The 18202-nt window shown below is 41.9% G+C and overlaps 1 protein-coding gene across 2 annotated transcripts in view; it reads right to left on the bottom strand.

The window, feature by feature from the left end:
• Positions 1-18202, bottom strand: part of LOC122806681 (opioid growth factor receptor-like protein 1) — a 575270-nt gene that overhangs the window by 106337 nt on the left and 450731 nt on the right. For both annotated transcript variants that reach the window (XM_044077305.1, XM_044077312.1), the window contains exon 6: positions 13416-13561. In XM_044077305.1, coding sequence (XP_043933240.1) covers positions 13416-13561 — 146 coding nt within the window. The remainder of the gene's footprint in view (positions 1-13415; positions 13562-18202) is intronic.

The raw sequence follows: 18202 nt of genomic DNA, 5'->3' as shown, positions 1-18202 counted from the left end.
CATACTAGGTTGCCTGCTTATCAGTGCCAAATATGCCATTTCTGAACCCCTACTTCATCTCTGAGGGGAAAAGTGGGTAGCATTAGGAATTTGCCCTGGAGAAGCAGATTTGGATAAGGAAATCCCTGCATGGACTGCTTAAGGGTTAGCAAACAAGCGAGTCTAAGGTACCCTGTAATAGCCTATCACATTTTGTAAAGGGAGGTGGATGACTGTCAGATAAGCTACAGACTGTGAGAAAAACATTCTCAAAAGCAGATAAAACAGAAGGAACAGTTAATGACTGGGGAATATCCAACTGTAACAAATCATAATACATTTACTAAGCAATGGGGATTTCATTTTATCCACAATGAAAAAAACTCTTTCATTTTAGATAAAGTTTAAAAAAAAGAAAGGTCTTCTGGGAAATCTGAAGCAACACTTTCCTCAGATTCAGAATATTCAGGTTGAGAAGAAAATCCTGAAGCACACTATTCATTCACCAAAGCCCTGTACTTTTGATGAATTTTAAAATCAGAAAGTGAGGAAACCCTTTTAATTTTCTTCAGAGTAGATGAAATTGGAGCAGAAAAAAATGAGACTTCCCTGTCCATGAAAACAGAAACAGAAGCAGGTATATTTTTTCTTACCTTTTCTTTTTCTGAGTGATTCTATGGAAAATGACTGATTCAAGGGCAGGCACCATCTCTTATGCGTCAGGCTCCTTATCCTGGCGATTACATAAAGAAACTGCTCCTTCCACAGAGAATGACAAGAATATCTCTCCCTTACCCATGGAGGGTTATCTCTAGAGCTGCAGAGGATGTATTTTTCTTTAGTGGCTGAATGTGCTATACATCACAGGGATTGTGAGGGAGGGGTGGGATAAGTGGTCTGAGAAACCAAAACGTACAGTTGTGTACACTTACCATAAACGTAGATGTTCAAGTGTATTCACTGTTGCAGTCCTAACAAATGGGTTATCTGCCTCCCGGTAAGCCCTCGGTCGGCCAGAATACCAAAGATAAGTAAAAATGACGTCGGTTGCCGTCGGTTGTAAAGGACGTCAGGGCGTCCGATACAAAAGGAGGCAGTCGAAGTCACTTCCTCAATCTTTCTTGCCATAACAGTCAGGAGCCCCCAGAAAATAAAGCTTAAACCAAAAACCAACTTGGCAAATAAATTAAGCCTGTACCTCAGGAAAAGAAAATAGGAGAGAACCAAAAAAGGGGGAAAGAGGAAGGGAAACCAAGACTGCAACAGTGAATACACTCAAATATCTATATTTATGGTAAGTATAAACAACTGTACTAAGTTCATCATGTTTCACTGTTGCAGTCCTAACAAATGGTTTGATTACCAAAGCCCAGAGAAAAAAGGGAGGAGGAACCAACAGCATCCAGGGTTGGAGATAATGCCCTGCAACACTGCAATGGCAAACCCTGCCCTAGCTCTGGAAAACAGACGCAAATTATAATGTTTTGTAAAAGTGTGAACAGAAGACCATGTGGCAGCCTCCAAAATGTCTTTAGTAGGGACACCCCGTAGAAAGGCTGCAGAAGTGGAAGCCGCTCTAGTTGAGTGGATCCTAACCCCTTGAGGTGGAGCTTTGCCATGAAAGGAATAACAAAAAGTAATGCAATGTGCAATCCATTTAGAAATGGTTTGCTTAGAAATAGCCTGGCCCTGGGCTCCAGGGGCAAAACTGACCAACAACTGTGCCGTTTTCCGAAGGTCTTTAGTCCTGTCCAGGTAGAACCTGAGCTGTTTGTGCACATCAAGAGAATGTAGGATCCTTTCATCTTTATTTCGAGGATTAGGAAAGAAGGCAGGAAGGTGTATGGACTGATTAAGAGTAAGGCTGGAAACCACCTTGGGCATAAAGGAGGGATTAGTTCTCAGAGAGACTCTATCTGCATGGAAAATAAGAAAAGGCTCCACGGCCAAAGCTTGCAGCTCTGAAACCCTCCTTGCTGAAGTTATAGCCATGAGGAAGGCAGTCTTCCAAGAGAGAAACTTTAAATCCGCAGAGGCAGCTGGCTGAAAAGGAGGAAGAGTGAGTTTCTCTAGAACAAAATTAAGATCCCAGGCTGGAGTAGGTGCTCTTCTGGGAGGTTTTAAATTGCAAGCACCTCTGAGAAACATTTTCTTCAGGGGATGAGAGAAAATGGGCTGTTCAAGAGAACAATGAGCAGAGATGGCTAAAGCATGGATCTTGACAGAGGAAAAAGAAAGACCACCCTGAAGCAAATCAGCCAGGTATTCCAGAATAAGAAGGAAGGGTAAATTGAGAAGCAGACTCCCCTCTAGCCTGCATCCATTGAGAGAACCTTTTCCATTTGCCAACAAAGGACTTCCTAGTGCTAGGCCTCCTGGCCTCCCTCAGCATGTCAACCACCTGCTGGGAAAGGGAAGAAGAAAGGGAAAGAGAAATGGAGAGACTGAAGATGAGTATGTAGAATGTTTCCCCTTTCCTGAACCAAAAGATCTGGCTTCAGAGGAAGATGCCAAGGAGGAAAATGAGAGAGACTGCGAAGCAGCGGATACCAATACTGTCTGGGCCAGTCCGGAGCTATGAGAATAGTCCTTGGACGTTCGTCCCTGATCTTCACTAATACTCTGGGAAGAAGAGGAAAAGGAGGAAAGGTGTACACTGATAGCAACGTCCATGGGAAGGACAGAGCATCCACTTTCCAGGCTCTGCTGTGCTGCTGTCTGGTGCAAAAGAGAGGTAGCAGATGGTTGTCTGGGAAGGAGAAAAGATCCACCTGAGGCGTGCCCCAACGTTGAATGATGTTGTAAAAGATTGCTCTGTTTAGCTGCCACTCATAAGGATCCAGGGTTTGCCTGCTCAACTGGTCTGCCAAAACACTGAGCCTTCCTGGAAGAAACTGAGCTAAGAGATGCAGGTCCAGGGATGCTGCCATGGACCAAAGTTTCATGCTTTGCCTGCACAAGGGGTAAGAGTGAGTCCCTCCCTGCTTGTTGATGTACCACATGACCGTGGTGCTGTCTGTTCTGACAAGCAGGGTCCCTGGAGAAAGAAGATGCTTGAAAGCTAGTAAGGCCTGCTGGACTGCAATCAACTCCTTTAGATTTATGTGCAGGTGCATCTGCTGGGCGTTCCAACGTCCCTGTATGCATCTGCCATCCAGGTGTGCTCTCCAGGCATAGTCTGATGCGTCTGTAGTCAGAACTTGAGTGGCAGGAGGTGTCCAAAAAGGCATGCCTTTGTTTTGTAGACAGGCTGTTGCCCACCACAGAAACTCCGTCGGCAGAGATGGAAGCAGAGGAATCATCATATCCAGATCCTGTGTATGTTGACACCAAATGTTCTTGAGGTACCATTGCAATTTCCTCATATGCAGTCTTGAATACGGAATCATGAGAATACAAGATGCCATGAATCTCAGAGCTTGCAGGTATTTCCTTGCAGGGAGCTAGGACAGGCTTGCCAAGTCCTTGAAGTAGACTGAAAGAGTTGTCTGCTTCTCCTGGGTGAGATGTACGATCTGGGCGGCAGTGTTCAGACTCACTCCCAGGAATGTTATCTCCTTGGATGGTACCATTTTTGATTTTTCCTTGTTGAGAGTGTAACCCAGGGAAGAGAGAAGAGTATTTACGAATTCCAGATCCTTTAACAGCTGTTCCTGAGAACTTGCTTGAATCAGACAGTCGTCCAAGTATGGGTGAATCTGAATTTTCTTCAGCCTGCAAAAAGCAATGACTGGGGCCAGGCACTTTGTGAAGACTCTGGGAGCAGTAGATAAGCCAAAGGGAAGCGCAGAGAATTGATAATGTTGCTTGCCCACTCTGAAATGAAGGTACTGCCTGCAACTTTCCCTGATAGGAATGTGCAGATAAGCCTCTTTGAGAGCCAAGGTTCCCAGCCAGGAATCCTTTTCTAGCAGTGTTAGCAACTGATGCAGAGTGAGCATTTTGAACTTTGGAATTACTAGAAAACAGTTCAGAATGGAAAGATCCAGGACAGGACGCCAGGTGCCTTCTTTTTTTTGGAACTAGGAAAAGCCTGGAATAAAAGCCCTGGCCTACCTGCTGAGCAGGAACTGATTCTATTGCTCCCAGATGAGACAGAAACAAAATTTGTTTTTCTACTTCTGCCCTTTGGTTTGGAGGAATGTCCGGGAATCCCTTGGGAGCTGGAAAGGAAACTTGTGCCCTAGGTACACCGTTCTGAGCACCCATTTGTCATCTGTGATAGTGGCCCAGACATCTGCAAAAGGGGCCAACCTTCCCCCTAAAGGACTCTCCCGGCAAGCAAGAACAGGCAGAAGTTGTAAAAAGTCACTGAGAGTGTTTTGATTGAGATGCAGGCTTGGAGCTTCCCCCCTTAGAAGTGGAAGCCTGCCAACGGCTAAACCTTTGGGGGTAGCCACCTGCCCCCTAGAAGATTTGTAACCTCTAGTCCTGGAACGGTCCTGTCTGCTGGTATCAGGAAAGGTCCAACTCTTGGAAGGGTAATTCCTGCTAAAGCGAGGGGGTTGAACTTGCAGAAAATCCTTAACAGTTTGCATGGACTTGGCCTTATCCTCCATCTTCTTAAGCACCTCCTCTGCTTTGCTGCCAAAAAGACTGCCTTTATGCAAAGGTACATCCAAAAGCTTAGCCTTGACAGGTTCTGGAAGAGGCTGTTCTCTGAGCCAAGCCTTCCTTCTAATAACAAATCCAGTAGCCGTAGCCCTGCTGGAGGCTTCAAGGATGTCAAAACCACAATGCAAAGAATGCTTATTGACCATACTGGTGGAATTCAGCAAATCCTGCATGTCTTTACTCTCTGCTAAAAGAGGTACACTTGCTATCCTAGACTTAATAGCCTCCAAGGTGTGCTGCTGGTACTTCAGCATATGAAAAAGACAATTGGTAGCCCTAATAGCTAGGGTGGCAGAGGTATAAAACTTCTTGCTCCACCTATCTAGGTTCCTAGACTCCCTGTCAGAGGGAACAGGATTCCTGATAACAGTGGCCTTAACTCCTTAAGGGCCCTGAGAAATAACCTCTGAATCCACCAACGGATTCCTGAAAAGAAACAGATGAGAATCAGGGACTCTGTAGTACCTGTCAGGTTTCCTGGGAGCAGGAGGAACCAAATTTGGAGACAAGGAATTTTCCAGAAAAACATCAATAACAACTTCCAACATAGGGGGAAACAGCAGGAGGCTTATGCTGAGGTAAATCCAGAAATTCCCTAATCCGTTTCTTAGATTGGGGATAATCCTGACTTTCCCATTTAAAATGCTCCCTGAGAGTATTTAAAGTATCACCAAAAGAGAAATCGTCTGGAGGAGAGGCCGAAGGGATGGACTCCTCTACATCTGAATCCTCAAAAGGAGAAAAAGTCTGAGAAAATTCCTCTTCATCAGCAGAAATGCTGGAAGAATCAGAACCTGAGCAGGACAAAACCTCAGGAGAAACATCCCTACTCCTTTTAGGAGGAGGAGGAGGAGGCTGAGAACCCCTAATAAGAGTCAACAAATCATTAGCCATTTTAACCATTTGGGATTGAGGGGAACGAGGAGAAACTGGAGCCTGCCTTTTCACAGGCTTACAAATGGAAGATTTACCTGCAAGCCTGAAGGACTCGGGAGGCCTGGCAACCACCGAAGTTGCAGCAGAAGTCGAAGGAAGAAGTTTGCTGTCAGAACGCAAAACGGAGGCCTCTGACACCGGAGTCAGCTTAGCGGTTCCGGCTCCAGCAGAAGAGGCAACCAGCGACAGGTCGGAAGGCAAAATGGAGGCCTAAGGGAGTCGGACACAATCAAGGCCTGTGATTGCAAATCTGCGGACTGCAGGGACTGCAAAGGTGTCTCACTGGCTACCACCTGACTGACTACCAATTTAACATCATCCGAGGACTTAGCTTTCTGAGGCCTGTCGCGGTCCTTATCCTTACGTTTCTTTGGAACATCCAAAGCCTGAAGACCGGTGGACGCCATATCAACGAACTTAGGCCAAACTCCAAAATGCCTAGCCAAAATCTTATCCCAACGACGGATAGTACGCGGATTAAAGGAGGCACAGAGATCACAATTGGGAATGTCGTGGTCAAGGCCTAAACAAATAATGCAATAGGAATGAAAATCTCTATGGGGAATCTGCTTTCCACAGGTAAGGCAATTATTAACTTTTTCTGACATTCGTTAAGGCAAGAAAAGAGGATCCCCAATGGGGTACTTACCTGTAGTAAACTTCAACTCTTGTAGTCGGAAACCAACAAAGGTAAACTGCCGACTGGCACTCGTGCATGAAAAGCTTCTGCTTCTGGCTCCGCGGCAAGGAAGAATGAGGAAGTGATGTCGGCTGCCTCCTTTTGTATCAGACGCCCTGACGTCCTTTACAACAGACGGCAACCGACATAATTTTTACTTACCTTTGGTATTCTGTCCAACCGAGGGTTACCGGGAGCTGGATAACCCATTTGTTAGGACTGCAACAGTGAAACACGATGAACATCTGGAAACAGCAAAGTCACCCATCAGTGGCTGAGGCACAAGTGAAGCCATTCTGACTTCCAAAGTCTCACTGACTACTTTCTTCTTTTTTTGTGGAAAATGGAAGGAAGGAACCACAGAGACTGGTGACTGTTCCATAGTTTCAACCATAAATGAAGTATTAAAGATGGAAAACAAAGCCTCAAGGAGTCAGTAAAGTTTTAAGACAGTCAAAAGCATGCTCAGGTAAGGAAAAAAAAAAGAGTCTGCATATGTACAAAGTTCTGAAAAAAGTGGAAAAAAAGTAAAGAAAAAAATACTTTTTACATAGTCACTCATACAAGCATTCACAAAGAAAGCTCCCTTGACAAGAGGTGACATTCCATGATTTCAAATCAATTTCCTGACAAAATATAACACACTTTCACAAAAACAAATTTTTTTAAAAATAAATACATTTAGTGGAAGGTTTTCCCCAGTGGGGGCTTACTGCACAGCTTTAAAGGATCACTAGCTGACTGAAAGTCCCATGGGGCCTGCAAGAGCTTTCTTTGGTGGCAGAAAAGATCTGAGTTTTTTGAGCTCTAACTGTCCTTTATATGGAGCTCCTCTAGTGCTCTTGACAGTGTGTGTGTGTGTGTGTGTGTGTGTGTGTGTGTGTGTGTGTGTGTGTATGTGATTGTGTGTATGGTGGCCTTAGGTCTGACGAGCTTGGCTGTAACGCTTTCTAAGACCCACACAGCTTAGGCTGCAGCAACATTGATCTAATGTTGAACATACACTATTCGTTCCATGAAACCATTATGTCTGTGTTTTATGCTTTCTACATGCCTGATTTTTCTTCCCATGTACAACCAAAAGAACTATGCAAACTTTTCCAAATGAGGCCTAAGGAATGCTGTATAAAACAAACGGATGGTTTCACTATCTGTTGTATATGCTCTTCCAAGCTGTGTGTGCCATTATACTGTCTGCTTCTGCACTGCCCCTTCATAACTGGTAATGCCATTTAACCTAGGAATCATTTAGGCACCAAAATGTCCACCTCAGTCATTTCTAGAACCATTCCTAGCATTTATGTTTTTTGTACTCCTCTCCCAAGAGAGAGTGCAGTACTGAATCTCACATTAAAACCATGTTGTCTCAAGTCTATTTGCACCTACAAGTTGTGCAATGCCTCATGGCTCTTTCAGATGTGAAAATGGCATCAGTAATGTTATACTCAAAATGCAGGCTGATTTTGTTCTCCAGTCCCTGTGTGATACCCGACAGAAATGCACTGAAACAAATCATTAAGAACTACACTGCCTTTTTTGGGGTATTTTTTTCCTCTACAGTATACACATACCAACCCACATCTATTTTGGGGCATAAATGTATTTATTTACTTATTTGAAATGTGTTTACCAGGGTGGTGCAACTGAGTTTACAGAACCCATTTTCAGTGGAGGCCCAGGGAGAAAAGCTCCAACATACAGTGTAATACAAATACATTACAGTCCAAAAACAATACAAGTGACATGAAGAATACTATACAACGACAAGTTGATAGAACTTAAACTAGGTTATAAGATATACTATACATCTGGATAATTCTATAGAGTTACATCATTATACACAAGTTTAGTCATTCTAACAATATATACACAGCCTATGAGTAGATCACACCTTTTAATTCACTACCACCCTTTTGTGACATTCAGTATCAAAATCTTGCAGAAGTCCAATTTGCGCAACAACACATAGGACTCTAACTATCCAACTCAAAAATTGTGCTCTGCTGTTTTAAAATGAATCAGCATATAGGAGCTACAAAATATGGCTGTCCTCTCCTGTACACTGCCAGCATACATGAACTTCAGAAGCCTGCATTTCTGCCCTGAAGACTCTTTCTTTCTGTCCTGAAGACTCCTCCTTAAGCTTTCCTGTAATGGTAGTGACAGTACCAGATTTGAAAAAATCAGAAATTGTCTGATTATTTGCCAGATCAACCTATATAAAAATGAAGTAACAGAGATTCTTGCCAAAGGGAAAACAAAGTGTAACACAGCAGTAGGCAATACAGATGTACCTTTGTAAACGCACGTGACATATGCAAAAAGATCAGCATGGTGTACACTTAACAAGGTACCCTAAACTCACAAGAAGAATGCAGAGAAAAAAATCCCATTAGACGTACATGATAGCCAGTTGCTAATCGATTCTAACCTCCTGCTGCTTGGAAAAAATACAGTACCGTTACTGATATGGAAATTCCTTGCATGGGGAAACCCATCCACGGGGTAATTATGTATATTATTCCATGCAGGATGGGGGGAAAAGAAAGAGTGAACAATAGATCAAGAAGATTAGCTGTGCAGGGAACAGAGGTCATGAAAATATCTAATGGATTACCAATACATTTTGCATTGCTGGAGGTCTTTAACAAATGAGACAGTCAAAGAACAAATGCACATATCACTTTCTATAGCAGGGTCAGAAAATTATTGTTCCAAATATTTTCCCTATGAAAGACAGACAGAAGTTCAAACAAATATACACACACACACACACACATTTTCACAAATGTGCGTGTGTAATGTGTGTGTGTATACACACACCTTAAATATATATATATATATATATATATATATATATATATATATATATATATATATATACACACACACACACACACACACACACACACACACACACACACACACACACCCATATATGTGCGTGTGTGTATATGTATACTGCTGAATCACAGCAGATGAAGAGCGTAATTTCCCTTAAATCCACACATAAACACCCAAAATAAACTTTTTATGAGGAAGATAACCCCCCTGTACTCCCACACTCATTGAGCTTAACTTCCTAGTCACAGAACAAAAATAAAATGAGAAATTTCTTGCAAAACTGCAGAGGCAGTTATTCTTCAATCCCAACCATCTGTGTTTCAGTAACGATGATGTCAACCTAACTTCAAACATGCCCCACCCACCAAATGTTCTAACACTCTCAAATGCATGGAATTACAGACCAACAAACAAATGTTTGCCTAGTGGCCGAAATCTTAGAAAACACTGTATGTGACCAGACAAAATATCAAAGTATGACATGCTAACTGATAAACAGCATGGCTTCAGACCTAAATATAGTCCAATCACTACCATGTGTCACCTATTATTTTTCTAATTAATTCTTACAAATATGGACAACAACTTTGATACTTGTGAAATACTTCAGTCTTTGAGACGGTCAGTCTCTCTCTATTACTACAAAAGTAGCTAACCATAGATTCTCTGAAGTAATAGTCACATGGTTTAGAAACGCTCTACTAAACAGTACCCTCATAGCAATAGTCTCTAAAGCACCACTACTAATGGCTATCCTGAATGGCCAGTTCTAGGCCCACTGCTTTTTCCACTTTTCATTAACAGACTTCTTTTGAAATCTGTCACATACTCCTTGCACTTCGACTGCAAACAACTCACTTATCGCTACAGCAAACAAAAACAACATTAAAAAATGAGCTGTGAAAAACATTGACTCCAATTTGAATCGCCTGATCAAAAACAAGCTTGGTGTTAAACTCACAAAAGTCTGTGTTGTCATGTTATTTGGAATAGACAAGAAAACTGCAGCCTGACCACCAATAACTGGTATTCCAACTGCTGTTTAGGTCTACATGATTGTCACTGTAGAAGTGACTGACTGACCCCATGTGGGAAATGGGGAAAAGGAGTTGTGGATGGATAGATGAATGGATGCACCAACAACCTTGGTAGAGTTTTGAACTAAAACCTTTCGTTTCATCTTCATACAGAAATCCAGTCACACAACCTATTAAAACAACTAAATCCGTCCTAAAAGTAGTAAAACTCACTACAGAAGCAAGAAAACAAATTGCAATTAGTGTTTTACTACTCACACTGGAGTATGCACTGCCGATCACTGTTCGCCTATCACTGCTTTTTTTATCTACACATAATTACAGTTTACTACAACTACTAAAAATAAAATTCTGAGGCATGTTCACCTAGCCAAGCCTAATAAGCATCACTGTTTGACATTAAATAAGGCCAAATGGTTACCTACCACTCTCAGTGCCGATAATCTACTAAACACATTTACCTTCAAACTATCAAACAAAAAAAATTGCCTTCTTTCTCATTACAGCCCAGTGTTCCTCCAGGCGTTTCTGCAGTTACCTCCTACTGAGCCCTCTAGGTATCAAATATTGTTTGTTCATGTTTGCATTACTAATTCCAAAACCATGCTACATACAAGGTATCAGAATATTTTATCTTGAAGCATACATGATGGTAAACACAACTGTATTGATATCTGACCTCTGTCAATGAGTATTTCTTAGAACTGTATGGTGATAATTTAATTTTTCAAAGGCTCACGCCTCACCCACTGGGAGTTAAAGGTACACTCAAAAGAGCTGTACTGGAGGGAATCATTTAAAGAATGTGCTTAAGATACAAAACAAACTACAACCTATAAGAAATCATGATGCTAGCTACACAATCAGTAATACCAAACTTTACATTAGTTTGTAGAGAAATAGCATTCTGCAAAACTGTCCACCATCATGAAATAAAATGCCAAAATAAGTAAAAATTCAATAACCTCCTAATGCTTAACAAAATAAAGGAAAGGCACTGCGATTGCTTCAGAAACAAAGGTTAATACATTTTTCTCTTCATCTGTTCACCCACAAGTCAATATTAATTTCTGTTACATTAATGTTGCGCACAGTTCATTATAGACAATACTTGATGCCGTAGTTTAATGTACATATATGAATATGTATATATTAAAATAATAAAGATCTATTACTGTTAGCAATATAAGCATGCTAATGATTAACAGATTTGGTTTGGTAGGGGTCCGGAGCACACAATAATCAGAACTTCTTAACAGCATTTTATTAGTTGTGCTACTGACTTGCATTCCATTCTTGTGAAGTCATTCACTATGACACGTAGGAAGTTATTTATGTCTGCTTTAACTGTTTTCCTCTTCTGCACTACTAACTGACAAACTACAGACACACTTTACACTACTACACTGAAGTGAAATATATTATGCTGCGTTTACTTTTTACTACAGCTTGGTCTCACCATTAGTATAACTGTGTACATAGTCTTCAAATTATCCATCCTACTCCCAATCCCAGATGCGTTCCACCCGCACTCTCTCCCAATGTCACTTTCACTCTTCCACAGCTCTTCCTGAACTCCACTCACTGCTCCCACCCACCCACACAACCCTACTAGTACCACCTCCCTTATCTTTACTCCCCCACACACTTCCTACTCACTCTCCCCCTACCTTCACTCCTATAGCTAACTCTTGTACATCCTCCTTCACCTTACAACCCACTAATATACTTGCCAAGATACAGATTACTACCTATTTTCTTTCCTCCACTCTTTTCTCTCACTCTTTCACTGAATCTCTCTTGGCACATTAAACAAAACCAAAACATCTCCTATCTTGTTCTCTTTCTTTCTCTAAAGACTGAGGCTTTAAATACTAACCACCAAAATAATGCCTCTAAGAAGGATGTCACCACTTTTCTTTTACAAAACTGAATGGTTTATACTCTGCTAGCTTTTTTTTCCTAAAACACCATCAAATGGAAAAGAATCTACACTACAACTCTCTTGTACTCTCAGATTATAAAGGCTTATAATGCTCTATATCTGACGTGATATGCTTTGTACATATATACAGAAAATGCTTACATATTCATGTACTCTGCAAATTTAAGCACATTGCTTAAAATATCATGCATTCTGTAAATACCTGTATACTGTTACACTATCATTTAATGTGTAATCTTGTTAATTTCTGTAAAACATCAAAGGAGCTTTTCTCACCAGGCCTCTGCTGAATAGGGGTTTAACTAAACCCAGTTGGACTTTCTTTGTAAACATACAGTATCCTTTACAAATCTTTTAGATGCTATGTATACTTAAGACAGAGCCCCTCACTATCACTCTTCAAGAGGAACCTTGATGAGTGGATGGGTAACAGAAAGTTCACACCAGGGATCACACCAACAGCACTACTAGATAGGGGCCAAGGGTACTAGCTGCTAGTACAAGGGTCTAGGGAACTACTAAAGGGGCGGTGAATACCGCACAACGTGGCTGGGCTAATATATGCCTTCGGGCAGATAGCCCAGTACCAACCTATGAACCTATGTCTTTGCCACATGGCTGAAAAGGCACAGTTTACCTACCTGATTAACAAATGCAAGTGAGCAGAAGATGGCAACCCAACCAAATGGTCCATGATCACCTCTAGGGAAATCACTGAAAACATGTCACTTGAAAGAAAAGCACAGCAGTTAATTTACTTTTAAAAAAAGAAACAACTGAATGGCCACAGATATGTCTCCTTCCCTTTTGTGGTACCTCAACTATTTCTGTAGTTAAGCAACAATTGATGAAATGAGCAGACACCTTATTAAGCCCTTTCTTTATCCAAGTATTAAAATCTTACCCTTACTCCACAACATTGCCTACACACACACACACACACACACACACACACACACACACACACACACACACACACACACACACACACACACACACACACACACACACAACACACAAACATTCTTGTACTCTGTGTTGCATAACCAACTTGCATCAAACTGTATGACTGAATATACTAATAAGTAATGGCCTGAATGTCTACACCACAATGAAATTAAATTAATTTTTAAACATGAAATCACTTTTCTGGATTTTATAAACAAACATGCTTACTATTACTGTAAGTCTGCTGGGACTGTGTGTGAGTGAAGACAAAAAATTCATTTTTTAGTTCGCAGATGAGGTTTTCTACGTTTAACCTAATGAATGACAAGCAAGAAGACATTCTGCAACCACTATTAGAAACACACTGGCACTGCGTGACATATTTCAGTAACATTTGGAACCACTAATTTCTTAACTGCTTCACAATACTTACTCATTTAAATGTTTAAATCGCTCACACCAGTTTGAGGCTCGTGCTACATTTCCATTTTTATCTACCAGTCTTATTCCAAAAAAATCAAGCATTAGTTTGTAAGCCAAAAGATATCTCTTGACAGCTTCTTTTGTCGTCATGAATTCCTAAAACAAAAAAACAAAAAAAGTGTTAAATATTTTATTTCAAGTACAACTAAAATTAACTTTAAAGGGATATTATGATTCTCCTTTCACTTCACCGTGTCCCACTTTTTATGAAAAGAAACCTGACATAGCTAACTAGTAAAGTACAAGTTGAACTTACCATGACAGTAGATATTCAAATGATCACTGCTGCAGTAGCCTTAGATATATAGGTTATATCCTGCCAAGGACATAACAGCAAACCAGCTTCCAAAGCTTCTGGGCACCTTTCACTCACCCAAACTGTCAGGCAGCTCAAGCTGGGCATATTAAAAGGCAAGTTTGGAAGCAAAACCCTTCAGAGCTTTCCTGCACCACAGATAGGAAGGATGAGCCCTAATAGGACAATGCTAGAAGTAATAAAACATAAATGTCCACACTGTGGCAGAAAAATGCACCAAAAACAAGGGGGATGGAGGGAGGGAGTGGTTATTGTGGCAGTGATCATTCGAACATCAACTGTGATGGTCAGTTCAACCTATACAACTGCACTATGTTCAACATATTAATCACTGCTGCAGTAGCCTTAACTATATGTGTAGATTACCTTAGCTATCTACATTTGGGAGGTGTAAGGAGAAGAGTCCAGGAACCCTTGGAGAATGGACCTAACAAAGCCTGATTTGGGCTTACAGAAGTAATCAAGCTTACAGTGCGTTGTAAAAGAATGAGAGAGGACCAAGTAGTAGCTTCTAGAATACTTCTAGAATCCAACCCTTTCTGAAAAGCCACAGAAGAAGTCAAGGGCCTGGTAGAGTGCAGCCTTGACCCTGACTGGAACAGTTTTATTATGGCGAGTATAACAAAAGGTAATTGCCTTAGACAACCATTTGGATATAGTCAGTTTTGACACAAGTTGTCCCTTCTTATTTTCACAAGAAATGAACAACTGCTATGAAGACATGAAAAATTAACATAGTACCCGAGTTGTCTGTGAACATCAAAGGTATGGAGTATCCTTTCACCTTCATTTTAGGTTCTGGAAAGAAAATGGGAAGATGGAAAGTTTGACTTAAAGTAAATTCAGTTACCACTTCAGGCATAAAAGATTGCTTAGTCTCAAAGAAATGCTGCCCCTACTGAAAATGAGATAGGGTTGGCACACCATTAAGAACTTGCGACTCATATCTTTTTTGCAGAGATCAGAGCAATCAGTAAAACCGTTTTCCATGTTAATAACCTCAAGTCAGCCAGAGTAGCTGGTTCAAATGGAGCAAGTGATACTTTCTCTAACACAAAATTAAGATCCCAAGCAGCAGCCGCTGCTTTTCTTGAAGGACTCTTATGCAAAACACCTTTCAAGAACATTTTCACATGAGACTGCCTTGAAAGAGGTGAATCCATGGGCAGACATACTGAAACAGCTGATAAATTAATCTTAACAGAGGAATAATGAAAGGCCATAGGACAGTAACTCACACAAATGTTATAAAACCAGAGAACAACTAGACCTTAAAGGATGCTAGTTAAGTTGTTGGCACCAACTAGAAAGCCTTTTCTGTTTTCTAATATATGATATTCTAGTAATGGGCTTTCTTGACTCCATTTGTACCTGCTGCATGCCCTCAGTAAAAGGCACTCTAAAAGGAATTAAGACCTTATCATCCAGGCAGTCAGCTGAAGATAACTGATGCCAAGGTGTATCAAACACCCCTGCTCTTGTGTGAGTAGATCCAGTCTGTAATGAAGCTTGTGGTAATTGCACCTGGCCATTTACAAAAGAAGGTAGAACCACAGTTGCCTGGGCCAGAAGGGAGTCACTACACTGATCTTGTGGCATTTCTTCTGAAATCTTCAGAAGTACCCTGGATATTAGTGGAAAGGCCTACAGGAACATTCCTGTTCAAAGAAAATAAGAAACATCTGTCTTTCAGGCTTTCTCACACAGAGTTCTGGAACAGAAATTTCCGAGATGAATTTAAAGAGAAGAGGCAAAGAGGCCGAACTTTAGGAACTCTCCACAGATGGATCAAATCTTTTAAGACCCCTTTATCTAGTTTCCATTTGTGAGGGTCTGTCTTAGTCCTGCTGAATGTGTCTGCCACACAATTATGCTCTGACATAATGTAGAATGCCTGTATAGTGAAACTCCATGGTGATGCATTATCTCAAGCTAACATGGCTTATCTGCAAATGGGTTATCGACCTGATTCCCCTTTGCTTGTTGATGTACCACATGACTGTGGTACTGTCTGTAACCACTTCAACAGGTTCAGGAGACCGAATAAGGTTCAGAGAGTTGAGTGCCTTGATCAGGGCAAGCATCTCCTGCATGGACCATGCCATCCCCAACAGAACCAAGCCGCTATCCTCCAAAAAAAGGAAGCCAATCTAGTGGTCCCCTGCCATAAACAAACTCTACAACAGAAGGAAGAAACTGCTGCAAAAAAAAGCAAAATCCCATGATTGCAGGAACTCCCTGGTCAGCCTCAGCAAGAAGCTGAGATCCCTCATAAAATCCTCCAAAGCTAGTTACGAAAATAAAATTGCTATGCATTCTAAAGACAACCACAAAGCTTTCTACAGCTATGTCAAGAATCTCAATGGCAACACTCAGATCTGCTTGGAACTACAGCACAATGACACTACATTTACTGAACCAACTGATATTGCCAACATCCTGGCAGACAGGTTCAGTGCAAACTTTACCCCCCCTCACCCCCCCAAGGGCCCATCTCCATACAGGAAGATTGCAAAGCCCCTGTAATCACAGATGCACAGGTAAAGACCACACAATCCAAAGCCAAGAACAGCATCCATGGGACCGGACAACATTCCAAGCTGCGTTCTGCACACACTACAGAATGAACTGGCACCCCACCTAAGTACCATGTTCAACTATAGCCTCACTTCGGGCTTTGTGCCTATGAAATGGTGCACAGTGACGGTTATCCTACTCCACAAAGTGGGTGCCACCACTGACCCCGGGAACTACCACCCCATTAGCCTGACGAGCCTGGTCTGCATAGGCCATGGAACGCATCATCCTAGAGTTTATAAACAAAGACATAGGTAACCTCCAAACTCTGGACCCCACTCAGTTTGAGTTTGTAAAAGATAGATCATGCCTCCTAAACCTGACTGACTTCTTCGAAGCAGTCACCAGAGCCGTAGACAAGGGTAAGGTGGTGCACATAGCCTATCTTGACCTCGCCAAGGCTTTTGACACCATCCCCCACTCTGGTACTATAGCTAAACTCAACGGAATAGGCATAAACCCATATGTCACAAGATGAGTGGCCAAATGGCTCATTGACAGAACCCACACAGTAAAAGTAGCTGACTCCAAATCCAGCTTCAGACCAGTGATAAGCGGAGTACCACAGGGGTTGGTCCTGGGTCCTCTCTCGTTCAGTATCTACTTCTCTGAAGTCCAGGCTAATACAGCTGGTCTCTGGCTAACAAAATTCGCAGACAACTGCAAACTAGGAGGCATAATAGATTCACCTAAGGATGTGGACATTCTACACAAAGGCCTCACTGAGACTGATTGGTGTCAAAGTCATGACCTAAAGTTCAATGCCAAGAAGTGCACTGTCATCCCCTTTGGGAAAAACACCATACCCATGAACTACCACGTAGGCAGTAGCCTACTAAACACCGAAAGTGTGATAAGAGACCTTGGGACACAGTTGGACAGTAGTCTCTCCTTTGATAATCACGTTGCCACAATAGTCAGGAAATCCTTCTACGTGGCACACCTCATCACAAAGGGGTTCTCCTCCAGAAAAAGAGAGGTCATCGTTCCTCTCTACTCATCCCTCATCAGATGCATTATAGAATATAATGCCACATTTGGCATGTGCCTCGCAAGACATATGCAACAACTAGAAAGGCCACAGAAATACCTCACTAGGAGGATTACCGGCCTCAAACAGATGCCATACACAAAAAGACTCCAGCTCAACTCTGTCACATGTCGCCTACTCAGAGGCGACCTCTGCCTAACATACAAAGCCATGTCTAGCTCAGACATGCTACACTTTAAAAAATCCCAATCTCTTTGAGCCACATGCTACAGGGACCTAAACCTTGTCACCACAATAAACAGAACATGCTGGAGGGATATATTCCTGTCCCAGAGACTTCCCATGCTCTTGAACAGGCTACCCATTCACGTCAAGCAGAGCTCCTCATTAGCCCGCTTTAAGAGAAATCTTGACAACTGGATGAGAAACAGGAAATTCACCCCAGAGATCACTGCTGTGGTGCTGCTCAACAGGGGCACAGGAAAATCATTTTCTTGGAAAGCGAAAGCCAGGAAACCTCATTTGGCTAGACTTATATAGGCCCTAGAGACGATACCCTAGTACATACCTATGAACCTATTTATGTGTGAATCTCTCTTTGGTGTCCCACACCATGCAGTTTTATCTCTCCTGAAACTACTCCCCAAGCAAAGTCTGAAGAATCTGTGGTGACTGACTGCTTTGAAACAGGGGGAAGGTGAGACCTGGATTTAAAGACTTCTGTTGTCTCCCCTCAAAAGACTTATCTTCTGACAGATCCCAGCACTGGGATTTGAAAAGATAAAGGGTGTTGATGTTGGGATCAAGGAGATTTCAAATACCCATGTACATTTCTCATGTGGAGTTTTGCCTG

Source organism: Protopterus annectens, chromosome 1.part1 (assembly GCF_019279795.1).
Source record: "Protopterus annectens isolate FY-2018-M chromosome 1.part1, PAN1.0, whole genome shotgun sequence".
NCBI lineage: Eukaryota > Metazoa > Chordata > Ceratodontiformes > Protopteridae > Protopterus > Protopterus annectens.
Note: the sequence above shows the minus strand (reverse complement) of the source record. Positions and strands in the feature narration are given on the sequence as shown.